The sequence below is a fragment of the Gymnoscopelus braueri genome (assembly GCF_963280865.1).
Source record: "Gymnoscopelus braueri genome assembly, chromosome: 10".
Lineage (NCBI taxonomy): Eukaryota > Metazoa > Chordata > Actinopteri > Myctophiformes > Myctophidae > Gymnoscopelus > Gymnoscopelus braueri.
Window position 1 is genome coordinate 46,874,228 of NC_137611.1, and position 20,829 is coordinate 46,895,056.

The following is a 20,829-nucleotide window of genomic DNA, read 5'->3' on the forward strand; positions in this document are numbered from 1 at the left end:
CTCCTCCTCCCCCTCAGTGCATCCCTCGCTTTCTCTCTCTCTCCTTCCGTTGGATGTGTGATTGTGGGTGAAACTCCTTGAAGGAGGGATTATCCAGAGTGAATGGAAGAATGCAAATTCACCCGCTATTATGTCCCAATGAAGGCAGCCGTTAACCCAATCAATCCGGGAACGCATCTCTGTCATTTTAGAGTTTTAGCTACAGTATAATCAAAAACAGCAGATCTACAAGCTCATTATGAGCTGGTAGATCTGCTATTTATTTATTTTATCGTCAAAATTTGTTCAAATCATTTTTAACTCAATCCCAGTCCCTGGAACAACATATTTTCAGATGGGATTGGCGGCCAAATATCATTTTGGGTGGACCTTGACATGGGAAAAATGTATAAACCACTGATACTGTAGCAACATACATTTAAAAAAAACTGTTTAGAAGAGAATCCCCAGAAGCAAAGATTTGAGTTACAAATGCAATATAAAAAAAACATATACAATTTGCAATTTTTTTTAAAGCCAAAGAAATCTAAAATGACACAGATGCGTGGATTGAATGGGTTAAGCTGATTTGAAGCCCAGCCCTCGCCAAGGGATCTTTATCACCCTGAAGGGGTTTATTTCTCAATAATGACCGGCTCGCCGTTCATGATCACTTTGCATAATGACCGTCTCACCGTCCCACTGATTACACGGCTACGTAATAAAGAAATATTGTTGCAGTCGGGTGTTTTTTTTTTCTTAACTGATTGGCCTACTCAATTATACTACAGCGTCACAAAAAAGCATCAAAAGTAGCAGATCCACAAGCTCGAAATACCGCACAAAGCGACGCCTTTTGAGCTTGTCGATCTGCAACTTTTGCTACTTTTGAGTTTGCATCCTGAAAAGTAACAGTTTTGGACATATGAGGTTTCCACCCGACAAAGACGGATTAATACATTGAAATAGGGGTGCGACAGTTGATCAAATAAATCAGTGTAATCGATTATGACAAATAACTGATCATTGAAATGATTTTGGGCATGCCAAGAAAAAAGGAAAATCAAAAACAGTGAAAATAGACGATCTACAAGCTCCCACAACGTGTTGCAATGTGATACATTGTTGAGAGCAGATGAGCTTGTGGATCAGCCTTTTTTTTTTTGTTGCATGAAATAAAATAAATAACACGCATACATGGTTAATTTGATTCATTGGTAAAAAAAAAGTGATAATGATAATGTTTATTGTGATTATGGTAAGCTTCATATCACACACACCATAGAGTAAGAACTTATTGATAATAAGAATCACAATTTTTACATTAATCGTTTTTTTCCAACGCCGCACAGGATACCATTTGCTTCCAGGGTTTTGCTTCAAGAGTAAAGACTATACTACACTACACGCCCCTTTGCACGCCAGCACTTTTCTTTCGGAAGGGAGGTGATATAACTACAAATTGACATAAATGGTAAATAAATAACATCATTCTGAACTTCTGCTGGGCGGTCTCAGAACTTTTTCACAGACCTCGTGGCATCAGAAGGAGCATGTGTTGGCGTTTAGACCCTCTATACTTCTAGTAAAACACACCTGCGATTGCACTGTACTTGGTGTGCTCTTTTTCCGATCTACACCAAATCTCTTATAGCCTCAAAAAGTGCAGAGCTACAAGCTCACAGCACGCTGCGACGCGACATGTTGTGAGTTTGTAGATTGGCAATTATTTTGGCCAGTATTCCCCCCAGAATATGGATGCCGGGGTTTAAAGGTTTCATGACGTTCAGTTTTACCACACATTAAAAGTCTTTGTCATGGTCCTTCAAACGTGTATAAAAAGTTTTAACAAAAAAATCCACTCCATTGATCCATGGCAGGTGTTTTTCTCTCACATTTCTAAAGCCTTTTCAACTGCAATGAAAAAAGAAATCTTTGCCTGCGGGTGTCGCTGTTGAGGGATTTTGCCTGTTAATCATCGCCTCTGCTCCGCCCCCCCCCCCCCCCCAAAGGAAAGGATAGGGGAGGGGAGGGGCGAGGAGGAGAGTGGGCGGGATTAATCGGCTGTGACCTCACTGCCGAAGGGCCAAGCTCAGATTACTTTTCAGCCTAATTATTCAGAAAACCCCAGACCACAGAAATTCCACTGAATGTTCAAAGTTCAGATTTTTTGGGTGTAATTGAGGTCATAAAACCCCCCAAAAAACATAAAAAATATAAAAAGTGAAAATGTATGTCATAGAACCATAAACACTGACATGGCTTTTGTTCTTCTCCACATCCTAGTATGCTGGAAGTATATGTTTAGAATCAAGAAGAATCAAGGATAACTTTATTTGTCACTTTCCCCATGTACTTACATTCACAGAAAATGAAATACCGTTCCCCCTCAGTCACTTGCAGTGCAGCATAAAACATCAAGCCATCTAAGAAACATCAAAAGATCAAAACTAAAAACAGCATAAACAAACATAAAAAAATATATATATATATGTATGATGTGCAATTCATCGAAAAAGTTACCGACACAGCACATATAGGTAAACACAGGATGTTTACATCTTGATCTTCCTGCCATTCTTGGTCAACTTATTAGGTACGTGCAAACATGCGCGACAAGTTGAGCCATTCTGGTCGCAAGCCCATGCAGCACTTCCGGCCATTTCCGTCCGTTCCTTTGATATCTTCCGGGGCTTTGAGCAGCTAGTGGGCAGTTTCAACAAAGTGCTGTTTTTGTGCATATTATCCAGCAATATGAAAACATTAGTGCACCTTGACAAAATGAAAACACCATTAACTTATTATGAATAGCATTAACCACATGAACCCCAGCATGGGGGGAACATAAGCCAAAAATAGCTGATCTACAAGCTCACAACGCGTTGCAGCGTGCTTGTAGATCCAAGAAATCCAAGAAATGTACTTAGGTCAGTTTTTACTGAGAATAGAGGGTTTAAGTAGGCTACATTACATGTGAATTACATCAATAATTATGAATAACAGATTCATATGGTAGAAGAGTGCAATTTATGACAATAAAGCACAGAGATGTTTAGTTTTTTGTAGCCCACGTTTGTAAGTGAAAAAAATGTCATTTATTTTAGATAGTAATTTAATTTGTATTCTGCTATTCTTTATTACAGTATGCTCACATAAGCTATTCAGATGGGGTAAACTAAACAGTGCAAAATATTCAGGCCATTCACCACAAATAAATAAGGTGGTTTACATTTATTGAAATACGAGTGCATGTGTTATGTGTTTGTTCTGGATCGTCTGCCTTGCATTCCCCCTGCAAGAAAACTACAAGTGACAAACCCGCCCAGTGGAGTGAACAGGACGTATCTGTCCTATTGGTTGGTGCCTATCACTGCCGGGTGATAGTTCACCAGTGCTGAACCCGATGCGTCGGACGCTAGTGCACGCGCATCAGCTCCGTCAACTTGTCGCATCGGGACGGTCTTTCCAGTTTTTGCCCATATCATAGGAGTGGATGGAACTTCCGGCCACTTGTCGCGTATGTGTGGACGTACCTATAGAGCGTCGCAGTTCCCGCCCACTTCCTGTTTTTTTTGGTGCCGGAAGAAAAAACTCAATGCATTTTTCCATTGACATTTCCAAAAATATTTATATCTATTAATTTAAGCCTCGAATCAAGCCATCATGACATGACATGAATCATGACCATAAACGTTTGATTCTGTGATTTTTTTTGTTGTTGAAAACGGCAAAACAAATGGTATTTATTAAATATAGTATATCATATAATTAAATATAAAATAAAAAGAAATCACAGAAAAAAACGTTTTATGGTCATGATTCATGTCATCTCGTGATGGCTTGATTCGAGGCTTAAATTAATAGATATAAATATTTTTGGAAATGTCAATGGAAAAATGCATTGAGTTTTTTCTTCCGGCACCAAAAAAAACAGGAAGTGGGCGGGAACTGCGACGCTCTATTGCGTCTCTTGGCTGGCTCTTTTCGTGTGTTTGATTGCTTTCATGGGGTATTTATTGGCAATTCTTTTCTTGCATTGAACCGGTAACTTTGTTCTGAAGCAAGTTTATTAAGCTAAATAAACTAAAAAGGAAAACTTGAATTGCAAAAATAAAGCTAGCTAACTGAAATAAAAAAAAGGCTTTACAAACAAAATGCCAAATAATAGAAACTGTATTGTGTGTTCACAAAACTGAAATCATAGAGAAAATGTCCTTAGTTAAAGTCTGTCATTGATACATAGTTAGCATGGCAGTTTTAAGACTTATTGTAAAAAAATATATAAAAAATAAGATAGCTGAAAATAAAATATTAACCGTGGTCTGGAGAAAGACACCCTTGCTACCATTATTTTTCACATCCTACTGTATGGATATACCTTCAAGCGGCTCTCTTCTTGGGTCTCCTTCTTAGCTTCCTTTGGCTAGCTTCCTTGGCCACTTCACCTTCGTGCAACTCTTGGTTGTCTCTTTACTTGAGGATGCAAGATCGGCATATTTCTCAAATCTGATCAATCTTAATAAAAATAGGCCAAAAGCACTTTTTACCGTCATTAACACTCTGGTTAACCCAGCCATCCCCCCAGTTCCGGTCTTCTCTGACGATGATTGTGAACAATTCTTATCTTTCTTTCTGAACAAAGTTGACAATATTAGATCCAAGATAATACCACCTAGTACCACCATAGTTGACCACCCTCCTCTAGTCCCCTCAATGTCCCAGTTTAACATGATCTCCTTGGATGATCTTTCACCGATCGTGTCACATATGCACCCCTCATCTAGTCCTGTTGACATCATGCCTACTGCACTCTTAAAAGATGCTTTTGACTGTCTAGGCCCCTACTTTTTATCCATCATCAATAGCTCCTTATCCTCTGGTTGTGTGCCTGATCACTTTAAGCATGCCATTATCCAACCACTCCTAAAAAAACCAAGCCTCGATCCACTAGTTCACTCCAATTATAGACCCATATCCAAACTCCCGTTCATTTCTAAAGTATTAGAAAAGGTTGTCTGCAATCAACTTTTACATTTTCTAAATAACAATAACATTTTTGACAAGTTTCAGTCCGGTTTCCGCCAGAAGCACAGCACTGAAACTGCACTCCTCAGAGTCTCTAGCGACATCCTCATGAGGGCTGATGTTGGTGAGTGTTCAGTGCTGTTGCTGCTCGACTTAAGCGCAGCTTTTGATACAATCGATCACTCCATCCTTCTACATAGGCTTCAACAGTGGGTGGGATTAAATGGGTCGGCCTTGGAATGGTTCTCCTCCTATTTGTCAGGGAGAAGTGTGGCTGTCGCTGTTGACAGTTATGCGTCCTCCTCAGCTCCCTTGACATGTGGTGTCCCCCAGGGCTCCATACTTGGTCCAGTCCTGTTCTCCCTATATATGCTACCCCTTGGTACTCTCATTAACAGCTATGAAGGTATGTCATATCACTGCTACGCTGATGATACACAGCTGTATCTCTCATTCAAGCAAAACAACCTCAGTAAACTCACAGTCATGCATGACTGTTTAACCGGCATTAATAATTGGATGGCACAAAATTTCCTACAACTTAACCCAGATAAAACTGAAATACTCATCATAGGCCCCGAGTGTAGCTCAGATGCAATTCGGCTGTCCCTTGGTCCATTGGCTACTAATGTAAAACAAACAGCAAAAAACCTGGGTGTCTTTTTCGACAACCAGATGAACTTCGAGTTCCATGTTAAAAAGGTAACTCAGTCATGTTTCTACCATCTGCGCAACATTAATAAAATAAAATCAATTATCACATCTCAAGACCTGGAAAAAATCATGCATGCATTTGTCTCTTCCCGTCTTGATTACTGCAACGGACTCTACACCACTCTGAGCCGTGCGTCACTATCACGACTTCAACTAGTACAGAACACGGCGGCCAGAATTCTCACCAACACTAATCGCAGAGCACACATAACACCAGTGTTAGCCGCACTTCACTGGCTACCAATTAGGTCCAGGATAGATTTTAAAATCTTGTTAACCACCTATAAAGCTCTACATGGGCTAGCACCACTTTATATTGCTGACCTACTGCCCCCTAAGGACAAGGTGAGGTCCCTCAGGTCCTCTGACAAAGGCCTTTTGAAGATACCCGCGTCCAATCTAAAAACAAAGGGTGACAGGGCCTTTGCAGTAGTTGCTCCCACACTGTGGAACGCCCTTCCCCTGGCATTAAAAAATGCTGAGTCGGTTGATTGTTTTAAGAGAATGCTTAAAACACTTTTGTTTCGTAAGCACTTTGTCATTTGAAGACCTGACTCACATAGGTCAATGCTTTTGTTTTTATCCTTGCTGTTTTGTACTTTTCACAATTTTTTTTTTGTACTATAATACCCTGTTGTTATCTTGTTAATTGTATGTATTTTATGTTCCATTGTACAGCACTTTGTAACACTGTTTCGAAAGGTGCTTTATAAATAAAATTTACTTACTTACTTACTACTTGGCGGCATGGTCTCGTTGATCCCTAGAGCACCCTAGAGCTCCCTAAAGCCCCTAGACCACCCTAGACCACAAATTACCAAAGATAATAATCAATTTGAGAAAATTCATGAATGGCAGATCGACAAGCTTGCAACGCACATTTCCACCTATAATAACATGGCAAAAATAAGGACACCAGGTTGAAAGAGGTTAAAAATCGGGACCTGCATGGCAGCAAAATTGCCGATACAGGTTTTGTCGAAGTCAAATAATAGCCATATATCGGTCAATATATCATCTTTGTTGGGTGGAAACCTTATTTGTCCAAAACTGTTACTTTTCAGGATTAAAAGTACCACATCTACAAGCTCAAAACGCGGTGCGAAGCGTTGTGGATCTGCTACTTTTGATGCTTCTGTGTGATGCTGTAGAATGATCAAGTAGGGCATTCATTTACAAAAAAAAACACCAACAGTTTGAATATGAAGATAAGAGGTTTCTGCCCGACAGCAACGATATGGGTCTTGCTGTAGTAGGCTACTGTATGGATGTTTTATTCTTATCGGCTGTCTTCTTGGCCGTCATCTTGCTTCCTTCTCACGTGCTTCCTTGGTGCTTCCCTTAGCAGCAGTGGTCTTCTTTATCTTCCTCCCACTCTTCATCTCCTTCTCGTGTCTATCGGCTGCAGCGCTATGCGTTTCTTGGCCCCAAAAAAGTTAAGACAATATAAAAAATAAATAAATAGTGAAATTAGCAGATCTACAAGTTTGCGTTGTGAACTACAAGGTCACAAGTCACATCATGTTGTTGCATGCCACCGTTGTGTGACAAGCACAAAAATAAAACAATTCCTTGAAATAGGCCTATTTTAAAAACACGCTTCTCAATGATTTGATTAATTGAAGAATTAATCGGTGGAATAATCGCTAAAAAGATTAGACTTATAGACATACTGGTCTACGTGTCTTGACAACCGGTTTCTTCACCGCTGAGCGTTTTTTCCTGGTTCTCCTGCATGGGCCTCTTAGACATGGCGGCTGGCTTCCTGCGTTTGACAGTGAATAGTTTCCCCAAAAGAAAATCTGTAAAAAAAAAGTAACAATATACTATTTTCACTATTACCACACCGTTGTTTACCACAACACCACATCAAAGTATAAAATAACACTTAAATTGTTAAGTGTTAATTTAAATAAAATACAACGTAAAGTGGATAATATTCCTGGTCCAACTTATTTTTCATCCTTCTTGCTTTTTTGGCGCTGTGGGCTTTCATGGTCGCCTTCCTGTGTCAACTTCCTGACTCTCCTGGGCTTCTGTGACGCAATGCGTTTCTTGGCGGCCAGCATTTTGGGTTTTCTTAAATTCAATACTAAAAAAATACATATTTAAATAAATAGTGAAAACAGCAAACATTTGGTCGGAATAATCGGTAAGAAAATCCATATTTGCAGCTCCAGTGTAGTAGTTCACTTCTTAGAGGATGACTATCTGGTTTGTCTTCTTGTTTGTCCTTCTTGCTTGCATTTTTGGCACTGGCTTTCTTTCTTCCATTTCATGACTGGATAAATAATCGATCCGAGAACGTGTAAAAAAAAAAAGAGGGGGTATCTGCTATTTTAGCGTTACTTGCATGCCACCGTTGTGCGACAAAGTATTAAATAACGCTTAGATCGTTTCTTGATTTGTTAATAAAAAAATAAAATCATTTCAAAACGTGCTTCTCGATAATTCAATGAACACAAATAAAAGTAAAAATCATCGATAGAGTAACTGTTTTGAAAACGATCTATAGTTGGCGCCGTAGTGTGGAAGTTTATTTCTCAGCCGATATCTTGCTTGCCGTTTTTGGCGTCCTCGTCAACTACCTGCATCTCCTGCTTTCCTGATCGGTTTCGTTGCCACTGAGCGATTCCTGACTCTCCCGGGCCTCTTAGACGCAGTGCGATTCTTGACGGCTGACCTCCTGCGTTTGACTGCTTTCTTAGCGCGTTTCTTGAATTCAAGAAAACTATCGATTAATAATCTATCCTCATTTTGGGCACGTCATTATTGGCGACAAGTTAAAAACAAAAAACAACAAAAAAATAAAGTGCCTCTCAGTTACCGCTAAGTATCCATAGTTGCAACACGAGTGTGAACACGTATCTCAGCCGATGTCTTTCTTTTTTGGGGCTGTCCTTCTTGTGGGCTTCCTGGTCAACGTCTCTTTTGGCGGTCAGTTACAGTACATACACTGAGAGTCTCTGCTGGGCCTCTTTCTTGGCATCTGGCCCCCCTTGCATTGACCACTTTCTTAGCCTACGCTTGAAACCCACTAGGCGCGTAAGCATAAGTGCACAGAGGCCGATTTCCTGTTAATGAATGCAGCCGATCTCCCTGGCTTTTCTCCACGCGCATTCGTAATGAAACGCATTGACCAGACGTCCCACTGTGGCCAGGTTTGGCGAAAACAGTCGCGCAACAAACCTTCGCTCGCAATAAAGCGCGCGGGCGTTGATTTCTTTTGGTGAGTTCCCAGCGTCAGATTGTCGATCGGCCATTTTCGCTATGCCTGCGTGCCGCCGTTGTGGGACAAAGTCTAAAACAACGCTTAAATTGGTTAACCAATTCGCTCGTTTTACTTACGGAGTCTCCTCCTGGACCACCTTCGCCCTTCTCCTTCTCCTTACCTGCCTTTTTGGCGCCGCCTTTCTCGCGGGCTTCCTGGCGGCCTTCCTGCGACGCGTGGTGGACCTTCTGCGTCTCCTGGTAGCCGGCTTCTTGGCCGCGGAGCGTCTCCTCCTCCTCCTGGGCCTCGCGGACGCAGCGCGTCTCTTGCCGGTGGTCCTCCTCCTCCTGCGTCTGACGGTTCTCTTGGGACCCGCAGACTTTGTGCTTCTCCTCCTCCTCCTCTTTGCTGTTGCTTTGGTTGGGGTAGCAGTCCCTGAAACTGGGGCCACGTCTGCCATTATTCTCAAACGCTAAAAAGTTATTGAAATTGAATTATGTATTTCTTTGTTAACAAATCAAGCAACTAATTACTTCTGACGCAGAGACTCAGTGCATTACCCATTATCTTCGTATTTGGAGGCCCGTCTCTGATGTCATATGGATGACATCATGGGGATCCGTCCATACATGGGCGTGAACGGAACAGACAGACACAGACATTTTTGGATTTGTATTTTTGGGGGAGAATCGCTGATCGATCGGACCAACCTCACGGCGGATCCTCAGCCATACACATGCCAAGTTTGAAGTATTTTGGTTCAATAGTTCTCAAGATACGCGGAGGATACACACACGCACACGCACACGCACACACACACACACACACACACACACACACACACACACACACACACACACACACATCGCGCCTGAGGAGTCATCAGATTTTGGCAACTGTGTCTGTATTGTACAGACTCTCTCCATAGACCCCACACAGGAGACCCCACAGGAGTGGCGGATGCATCTTGTAGCCCCCACTCCTGTTGTTCAGATTATTGATGCTGCGGCAATGTCTGAGGGACCATAATTGAATTATTTACCTGTACACAAAATGGAGTAATAAAACCTTGTGTGACCCACAATCGGTGATGGACAAAGTACTCAACCCAAGTACTTGAGTCAAAGTAGATACTGTTATTGCTCAACAAGTGAAAACCACTCAACAAGTGAGTCCTCCTTGCTTAAAATAAAGTAAAGTTAAAATGACAAAGTACACTTTAAAAAAAATATATATACTAATGCGTTGCTTTATTGAAATATAGACATTTTCCTCAAACATGCAAAAACAAAGTGATAATAGACAATCTACAAGCTCACAACGCATCACATTGTGAGCTATTTTCACTATTGTATATAGGGCTTGAGTATTTAATTCATTTGTGTAAGTTTAGGTCCCGGGGATCCCTTCCTAGAAATGAAGTACAGTCAAAAGTCTTTACAGACCAAATACACACAAAATGTACTTAAAATTATATTTCACTTTCAAACATGTTTTTGGGGTATTTTAGTCTGAGTCTACACTTTTTTGAGCACCCCAGACAGTTTTTAAGTTGCTTGGTATTTGGATATTTGATATTCATTTTATTAGACACATCCCCTTCCTATAATACAAACCCATTGTAACTTCAAACTCCATTTTAACCATGGTCCATTGAAAACACCCGTCCTTGGTTCTGGTGACTGATATTGTCCTTCTAATGCGTGAGGGGGACGCATTACTTTTTTAATTTTTATAATTATAATTATTTTTGAAAACAAAAGATACCAGTCACTAGAACAAGGCAGAGAATACCAGGGCAGAGAATGCCACCGACAAGGGGCACCATCCATGGAACTTGCTGAGGGAGTGCGTTGTTTGAATCTCGGGCAAGTTATTATAGGGGATCAATTTATTTAAATCCAATTTTACAGCCATGTTTTAGGTCAGATTTAAATTTGGTTGGGCAACCGCCAACCAAGAGGTTTCGTGTCTGTTGGTAGATCATTCCACATTTTGGTGGCAGTATTTCGTAGAATGCATTTTTCCCCTATAGCCTGGTAAACCATCCTGGCCGTGTGAATTCACATTATCATTTGTCTCCTGGAGACCGGTCTGGCCCCAAGCATTGGGTGGGCATTTCGCAGAAACCAAAAAGTGGAAGAGCGTGCATCTGAATTCACGTGACCGGGATGGTTTACCAGGCTATTTTTTCCCTGCTTGGTGCCGAATTTCGGGGGATCAAGGTCAGAGGAATTCCCTGTGGTGTTACGCCCATGGTAGTCTCTCACTCTAGAGAAGTAGTTTGACAGGTACATGGGCACTAGTATATTTGTATTTTGAAGACCAGACCCATTGCAAATTGCCGTACTTTGTCTTCCACCCTGAATCATCCCAGCCTAGCAAAGTGAGAGTTAGGTGAGTCCTGGTGTGGATGTTGTTAGTTTTGTTTTTAGTAACTTGGGGTTGTTAGTGAGTGAACCATGAGGTCCTAGCATAGTTATGACACTGGATGGCCCGGACCGCTGGCGCAGCCCGGGCACCTAGGCTACAGTGTAGCCTGACTGCGCTCCGCGGGTTCCACTCGGGTTTCACTCCGCCGGTGTCACTCCCTATCTCTCTCCCCTTTTCCTGTCAGCCTACTGTCCTATCAATAATTTAAAAAAGATTAAATGACACTGAATGAGGGCTCCAGCTAGAGTCCTAAAGTGCAGAATATTGTTCCTTGGTTGACTTTTGTGATCACTTTTTAAACAATTCTTTCATCGGAAAGTTGAATTTGTTATCCAAATTACAATCCAAATAGATAACCTCATTTTGCTTGTGATAGGCCCGGGGGACCTACCGAGGTTGGTACTGAACCCAAAAAGAATGGATTCTGTTTTTCCCAGGTGCAATGACAGTTCACAGGAATCTCCGCATGATTTGAAGCCCACTTCCTGAATCTCTTAAGGGTGCAGTTCCCATTTATGGCCTAGCATATGTCGCTATTTCACCTCCTGCAGGCTCCAAAATAATTTACTCTCAATACAAGTGAACGTTTTTGGCCGGACTTTACACATGGCGGCTGAAAAAGTTGCTTCAAAGCGGTCTGTAGAAAGCAATGGGGCTCCCTTCGTCCATATCTTTTACAGTCTATATGGTTGGACCTTATTCTTCTCTGGAGTTACTCAGGGTGTGTGGTCTCAGGCCCCAGTTGAGTGCCGCTACTTTGGAGTTTATCCCGGTGGACGAGAGGTTCGCCTCTCTTCGCCTTAGGTTTGGAGGGGAATCTCTGTTGTTTGTGCTTATGCACCTAACAACAGTTTGAGGGAGTTCCAGGTGGTCCCCAGGTAAATGAGTTGGTAACCACACGGACCCTTATAGATCTTTAACTCTTGAGAGCGTAAAATGAAACCAAATGGTTTCATTTTACGCTCTCAAGAGTTTACTTAATTATTAAATAATTATTGAATAGTTGATATTTTGATCAACGCTTGCCTGTTACCTCTCCTATTGGTACCAACATCGATACAGCATGGAATTGTGGACAAAATCGTATCCAACGATGAACAAATAGTTTTGGTTTTGGGTCTGAGAGTCTATCTCATCAAACGGTGGCTCAAATGCCGAATAAATAATGGACCTTGATATGAAAAGGGTTGCAAACCACTGGTTTAGAGTATTCAGCCTTCTTGGATACCCTATAGAGTCCTGCATGGGGCATCGGTGGGGGACTCCGTTGTCCTTCTGAGAGACTTGAACACACGTGGGCTGGGCAATGACAGAGACACTTGGAGTGGCGTGATTGGGAGGAACGGTCTCTCCGATCTGAACCTGAGCAGTGTGTTGTCGATGGACTTCTGTGCTAGTCATGGACTGACCATAACAAACACCACGTTCAAACATAAGTCGTTCATAAGTGTACATGGTACCACAGCTGCCCCTAGGCCATAGATCAATGATCATTTTTGTATCATCTGAACTGGACACACAGGTGAAGAGAGGGGCTGAACTGTCAACTGATCACCATCTGGTGGTGAGTTGGGTTGGATGGCGGTAATCTGTACATTGAAACTAAGTTGGATACCATGAATGAACCTGGCATCAAATAACATGCTATCTAAATTACATTCTCAACATCGTGGTCAAGAAAAACAAGCGTAAGTAACACAACATGAGAACGAATGACCAAGGTAGGTCTGCATGGTAGCCGGGTCAATCGCTAGCATCAATTGAGCAGGTGTGTGTGTGTGTGTGGGTGATTATGAAAAAAAACATAAATATTCTCGCGTTGATGCATTAATGCATTAAAAACTAAATTAAATATTTAAAATATTGCGCTTTTCGATTATTTAGTTAAGCGAAAAAGTAATAGATAGAATAATCACTAGGAAAATAATAGTTGCAGCCATACAAAAAAAATATGAAAAAAAAACAATAATACAATTTCATTCAATCAATAACATTTTCGATCACATATTTTGGTTTGCAGGGGCGGCAGTGCATGGCTCAGGAGATAGACTTCTGGTAGAGTTCTGGGAGAGTTCTGGGAAAGTTCCCAGTTCGATCCCGGGCTCCCCCAGAGTTAGTGCCGAAGTGTCTTTGAGCAAGACACTGAACACCCAATTGCTCCCGATGAGCAGGTTGGTGCCTTGCATGGTGTCCTCCGCCATCGGTGTATGAATGTGTGTGTGAATGGGTGAATGTAATGCACAATCATTGTAAAGCGCTTTTGATAAAGGCGCTATATAAATGCACCATTTTACCATTTACAACACCAGGTGAAGGGAGATATAATATAATAAAATATAATAAAATAATCGATTACTGATCTATCCCTAGATGAAGAGTAAATAAATAAAAATATTCAAAATGAGTGAAAATAGCATATCTACAAGCTTGTAGCTCGGCTATTTTGCCACAACACTGTTGTGGCAACACTGTTGTGCAATGAAGTATAAAGCTTAAATGGTTAATCGATTCATTGATAAATAAAATAAAAGTTACAATGGATGTTAAAGGGTTAGTTCACCCCAAAAAATACTTATTTTCTATCGATTAGTCATCCCATGGAGACTTGAATTCATCGATATTCTTTAGTTTTTGTCGCATTTCTAAGCCAATAATTTGATGACCAGCGGACTGGTAGGCAGCGGTTCCGGTAGGAGACACAAGGAGACTCCTACCGGAACCGTTGCCGGTCATCAAATTATTGGCTTAGGAATGAGACAAAAACTAAAATATATCCATGGGGTGACTAATCGATAGAAAAAATATCATTTTGGGGGTGAACTATCCCTTTAACTTCTTAGACGATCTCTTCCTGGTCCACCTCAAGGTTTTGTAGAAGGTGTGGTCATCTACGTAATTTTTCTGTCCAGCAATTCCAGCTGGCAGATTTGTTGCACAGGGAGGCAGACTGCAGCCGGAAGTTTAATGGAATTCACTGCAGCCTATGAACAAACACTATGTTTGAACGACTGCGACCTTTGTAAAATATTCTGTCCAGGAAAATAAGACATATCACATATTGTTTTCTGCTGTGTCGCTTTTCAATGTATAAGTTCATTAAGGTATCTAAAGAGCACAGAGTACGTTTCAGACTGCGCCAAAAAGTATGTGCCCGATATTGCGAGACATTGACAGAAATAATGCCTGGCGCTGTTTAGATGTCTTAATAAAATTACGAAGTGTGCACATCAAAAAAACAGTGATCATAAAACATTTTTTTTTATATTCCTGAACCGATTATATGACAATGGTCACAATTGTTGATAAATAACGTTTCCCATGTGCGTCGATGGCGCAATGCACGGTGTCGAGCGCTTCTCTTCCTTATTTAAGTTCCTAGGTCCACCTTTTTTTTCATCCCTCTGGCTTCCTGGTCGCGTCTCTTGGCGTTCGTTGTTTTCACCACTGAGCGTTTCCTGTCTCTCCTGGGCCTATTAGAGGCAGTGCGTTTCTTGACAGCTGGCTTCCTGCGTTTGACTGTTTTCTTAGTGTGTTTCTTTAATTTAATAAGAAATAATCGATTAATAATCGGTCACCATTTTGGGTCATTAATAAGCACAAGAGGAAAAAAAAGGTCATTGTAAAAAAAAATCTAAAATAGTGAAAACAGCAGACGACGCCTAAGAAAATAATTCATAGTTGCTGCCATAGTGTGGTAGTTTACTTCTTAGAGGATGTCTTCCTGGTCCATCTTTTTCATCCTTATTGCTTGCTTTTTGCCAGTCTTTCTTTCTTTAATTTCATGAAGTAATGGATTAATAATCGATACATATTCAGGGCATGTCTGAAAAGTTGGAAAAAAAAGTCGACCTGCTATTTTTTCACTATGTTTGCATGCCACCGTTGTGCAACAAAATATAAATTAACGCTTATATCGTGACTTGATTCGTTGCTAAAATAAAATAAAAATACAAAACGCGAATATTCGATTAATAAAACAAAATCTGCGATATCGCTAAGAAATAAATCCATGTAGTTGCAGCCGTAGTGTGGAAGTTTACATCTTAGCCAATATCTTCCTGGTCCGCCTTCTTCCGGTCCTTCTCCTTCCCACCTTCTTAGCGTGTTTCTTTAATTTCATGAAATATTCGATGAATAATCAATGCCCATTCTGGGCATGCCATTACAGATAAAAAAGTAAAACAAAAAAAAAACGTTGTGAGCTTGTCGATCGGTTATTTAAAAAAAAAAACGCTTCTTCCCCTCCTCACTTTCGACGCTTCTTGGCAGCCAGTTTCTTCGCCGCTATGCGTTCCCTGTCTCTTCTGGGCCTCTCAGACGCAATGCGTTTCTTGGCGGCTGGCCTCCTGCGTTTTTGGCGCGTTTCTTTAATTTCATGAAATAATTAATTAATAATCAATGCTTATTTTGGGCATGCCATTAGAGATGAAAAGTAAAACAAAAAATAAAAACGTTGTGAGGCTGTCGATCAGTTATTTACACTATTTTACATAGTATAAAAGTATAAAAATATAAAAAGTAAGTAGAAAACAATGCTTAAATGGTTTGTCGACTTCTTCTTCGTGCATCTCCTTCTCACTTGCTTTTTTGTCTTTCCTGCGCGCTTCCTGGTCTACCTGCTGGCAGTCGTTTTTTCTTGCCGGCTGGCTTCGTTGGTTTGACTGCTTTCTTAGTGCCGGTTCTTTAACGTCATGAAATCAATTCAAAATTTGCGAAAGTAGCCGATCGGCTATTTTCAAAATCTTTGCACGCCACCGTTTTGCGACGGAGTATAAGATGGCGCTTGAATGGTTAATCGATTCGTTTAGGCAGCCTCTTTCTGGACCACCTTCTTCGCCCTTCTCCTTCTCATTTGCCTTTTTGGCACCGTCCGTCTTGCGGGCTTCCTGGCGGCCTTCCTGCGACGCATGGTAGACTTTCTGCGTCTCCTGGCGGACGACTTCTCTCGGGCCTCTTGGACGCAGTGCGTTTCTTGGCAGCTGGCCTCCTGCGTGTTTGACTGCTTTCTTAGCTTAGAAGGTCCATCGACCATTTTCGCTATTTTTGCACGGCACCGTTGTGCGACGAAGTATAAAATAACGCTAAAATGGTTTATCGACTCGCTTACGGAGTCTCTTCCTGGACCACCTTCGCCCTTCTCCTTCTCCTTACCTGCCTTTTCGGCGCTGCCTTTCTTCCTGGCGGCCTTCCTGGCTTCCTGGCGGCCTTCCTGCGACGCGTGGTCGACTTTCTGCGTCTCCTGGTGGCCGGCTTCTTGGCCGCGGAGCGTCTCCTCCTCCTCCTGGGCCTCGCGGACGCAACACGTCTCTTGGCGGTGGTCCTCCTCCTCCTGCGTCTGACGGTTCTCTTGGGACCCGCGGACTTCGAGCTTCTCCTCCTCCTTCTTGCTGTAGCCTTGGTTGGGGTAGCAGTGCCTGAAACGCTGGGCGAAACGTCCGCCATTTTGGAATTGAATTAATTACTTAACTGTTAACAAATGAAACAACTACTTAATCCTGATGCACTGCACTGTCTGAGTGCAGTGCTCTTTATTATAGTACTCTGGCGGCCGGTCTATGACGTCACATTGATGACATCAGGGTTGTGGCGGAGGAAGTACTCAGATTTTGGTTTGGCATTTAGGATGTTTTCACATACTGTATCGTCTCATTTGAGACCTCAAAACAAACTCAAAAACTGTTAAGGGAGAATGTTTTGCTCATGTGAACACTCCAAAAGGACCCCTTTGAAGCAAACCGCACTCAGACAACCTCGGGAGGTGGTCAGAGTTCGGTTTGCTTCAGGAACAGTAGACTGACAGGACATGGGGAGAGAGATGGGGGGTGACACAGAGCAAAGGTCTTCGGGATCGGGAGTCGAACCCGCGGATTACCAGCCTACTGTATGTGGCCAGACGGTTACGCCAACCGTCTGGGCCAGGCTTTTGCCATTGTTAGCCCTTTAGGCTTGTGGATTATTCTCCATCAGCTGTTACTGCTAGCCACTCTAATGGGTTGTTTTTACAGTGCAATGTAGCAATAACGTATGTATGAAACAAGGTTACAGTAGGCTACATAAATTCATACAGACCTGCACATAGAGTATACTGTAAAAAGAAAAATAAGTAAAAGTTCATCTAAGTCACCCTTCTCCTCTGATCCCACACTTTATAACGATATTCTGAAAATGCAAAAATATGATCAAAAAGAAATGCCATCAAAGCACCATTCTCACAATCTATCAAATTTAAATCAGGGGTATGGACTTTTACAACAAATATAATACATAATTTCTCTCGGATCATGATACGAAGGACAACATAAAATAAAATTTATGTAATTCTCCAGCTCATTCAAATCACAATATTCTATCCTACTCAGCTCTTACGTTCTTCATTCATCAGGTGGTGAGATGGAGACTCCGAAATTCACTCAGTATTTCAGGGGCAGCTTGTCGGGCCTGACAATGGGGCCGGGTGGCATGGAGAGCCAGAAGGTCATCTCCTGTCTGCTGGCCTGCAAGGAAGCTTTGGACATCAACTCCCTGGAGAGCTTGACCAAGGACGTCAAGGTGAGAAGAAGACACACGCCATACTTGTGTTAATATTTGGCCCACATAAGAATAAATGAATGATCTAAAAGTGCACGCACGCAGGGTGCTCGTAGTGCGCTCCAATTCTTGACTTTTCCTAGATATGTCGTGTGCACGCGCGTCTGACTTAAAAATTCTAAAAAGTTTTCTCTTTTAAATGAAATGAGGCCATTTTATACCAAGTCTGATGGCTTTTTTTTGGGATCAAACGATCGGCTGCCTCCCACGTCCCCCCCAAGTTGTAGGGACATGTCGGGAATCCCTGGGGAGGCGCTGGCTCAGTGCTTTGTAATCCTAATCACCTCCATTTGCATTGTATTCCAGGGCATCTGTGTCATTTTAAGATTTCTTTGGCTATTTTAGAAAAATCTTGAACAATTATGCAAACCTATGAATATATTTTTAAAGGGGATTTTTTTTTACTCAAATCTTTGCTTCTGGGGGGTCTCCTGGAATAAAATATTTTCAGATGGTGGTCTGCGGCCAAATACGTATATTTTTGGGGGTCCTTGTCGGGAACCCCTGGGGAGGCGCTGGCTCAGTGCTTTGTAATCCTAATCACTTCCATTTGCATTGCATTCCAGGGCGTCATTGGAGCCTCAGCTTCCACAAGCAACAACACACAAGCAAATCGTTGTTGTCGGGCAGAAACCCCTTATCTCCATATTTTAACTTTTTGTGTTTTCTCGTAAATTAATGCCCTACTTCTATCACACTACAGCGTCACACGCAAGCATCAGAAGTAGCAGATCCACAAGCGATGCGTTTCGAGCTTGTCGATCTGCTACTTTCGCTATTTTTGAATTTTGAATGCTGAAAAGTAACAGTTTTGGACATTATGAGGTTTCTACCCGACAGAGACATTTGCATTGTATCCCAGGGCGTTGCATTCATTGGAGCCTCAGCTTCCTCAAGCAACGACACACAAGCAAATGTAAACAAGATACAGCTATCAGAATTATTCATAAAGAACTCTCTCTCTCTCTCTCTCTCTCTCTCTCTCTCTCTCTCTCTCTCTCTCTCTCTCTCTCTCTCTCGTCTGCTGCTGTAGCTATACAGTAAAATTGAGTTCGTTTATCCAGTGTGTACACAAATAAATACATCACTAAAGGGAGCATTTTGCCCTGATGTTCCTGGGGGGGAGGGATGGGGGGGTTTGATTCGACGTCATAGACCTAGCCTTGCTTTGGAAAGCTGCTCGCTGAAATCCAACGAAGAGATAGGATGACTCCATGCGCATGTATTTCAAGAATGTTACATAATAATATTTGTTTTAAATAAAAAAAGACTGAATTGTAATGCTTTACACTTTACAAAATTGCGAAGAAAACTGATATCCCACCATCTGACGAGCTTGTTAGTCTAATATAATGATAGGAAAGTTATTAGGTTATTCCAATTAAATGAGCAGTATTTGAAGCAGTTTGTATTAGTAGTAGCCTAATACATAGCCTAGCAGTTAAAGGAGTAGTTCAGCCAAAAAAGTACTTATTTTCGATCAATTACACACCCCATGAAGCCTGGAATTCATAGAGACTTTTTTGTTTTTGTCGCATTCCTGAGCCAATAATTTTATGACGGGTCGCTCTTTTTGCATTGGATTGATCCCTTTAAGATCATTTTGTTGTACACGTGTGTTCAATGACAAAATAAAACCATGCATCCATCCTATGTAAACACTAATGGATATTTATTATACATTGTGATGTCCCATTGCGTGGGTGAGACATGTTGGAGCCCTAAAGGCAGTGCTTCTCAAAGGTTTTCATGTCAAGGATCCCCATCTGAAAAGATGTTTGCGCCAGGGACAAGACATGTGTTGTTAAAATGTTTCAAAGATATTCCACATTTTTCAAATGCTTTCGGTGTCTGTTCAGAGGTAAACCTGGCAATGAACCTGGTATCCCTATTTAAGTCATTAAATTGTCAGAAATTGTCAAAAATATGTTTTTTTCAAAAAGTAAAAACAAAACAAAAATTGCGAAAAGAGCAAATACCAAAATACTTTTACACCACAATTCAATGACTTTCACATGCAATGTATTCTGGTACAGTTCTATAGACTCAACAGTCTGAATAGAGAGTGTGAATCATTGTATTTCACCATCTTTCTTCTCTTGTAGCAGTTTTTTAAAGCTCATAATCATTCTATCACCATGACACGAGTGTCATGGTGATAGAGGCACACCAAGACTCATTGTACGTATACTGGTATTTTGGTATGCTAATCAAAAAATGCATGTCAAATGGGGTAATGCATTATCCGCCCAATTCTCTGTTAGTAATGGGGTACGCCAAGGGGGGATTTTGTCTCCTGTTTTATTTAATGTTTATATGAATGATCTATCAGTTGAACTAAATAAGTGCAATACGGGATGTTTGGTAGGAAACACTATCATCAATCACCTGATGTATGCTGATGACCTGGTTGTACTAAGTCTGTACAGTGGCGGGTTACAACAGCTACTGAAAATTTGCTCTAAGTATGGCACGGACCATGACATTATATATAATGCAAAAAAAAGTAGTGTCATGATTGTGAGAAGTAAGGATGACAAGAAATTGACTTTTCCAGCCTTTTCTTTAAGTAACAGTCCATTATCATTGTGTCAGGAAATTAAGTATCTGGGCCACATCTTTACTGACAACCTCCAAGATGATAGAGATATCTCTAGGCAGTGCCGCATACTTTATGCCCAGGCCAATATGCTGCTTCGAAGATTCAGCATGTGTTCAGATCATGTTAAATGTGCTCTATTTAAAGCATTTTGCACTCCCATGTATACAGCCTTCTTGTGGTGCTCTTACAAGAAGGGTAGTATGCGGAGGCTCAAGGTAGCATACAATGATGCCTTGAGGATTCTACTTAAGGTCCCTAGATGGCATAGTGCCAGTCA

The 20,829-nt window shown here is 41.5% G+C and overlaps 1 protein-coding gene across 1 annotated transcript in view; it reads left to right on the forward strand.

The window, feature by feature from the left end:
• The window catches only part of LOC308093640 (calsyntenin-2-like), a 78,528-nt gene that overhangs the window by 42,860 nt on the left and 14,839 nt on the right, over positions 1-20,829 (forward strand). Inside the window, exon 11 of the mRNA XM_080439971.1 lies at positions 17,745-17,911. Within this exon, the coding sequence (XP_080296097.1) occupies positions 17,745-17,911 (167 nt within the window). The remainder of the gene's footprint in view (positions 1-17,744; positions 17,912-20,829) is intronic.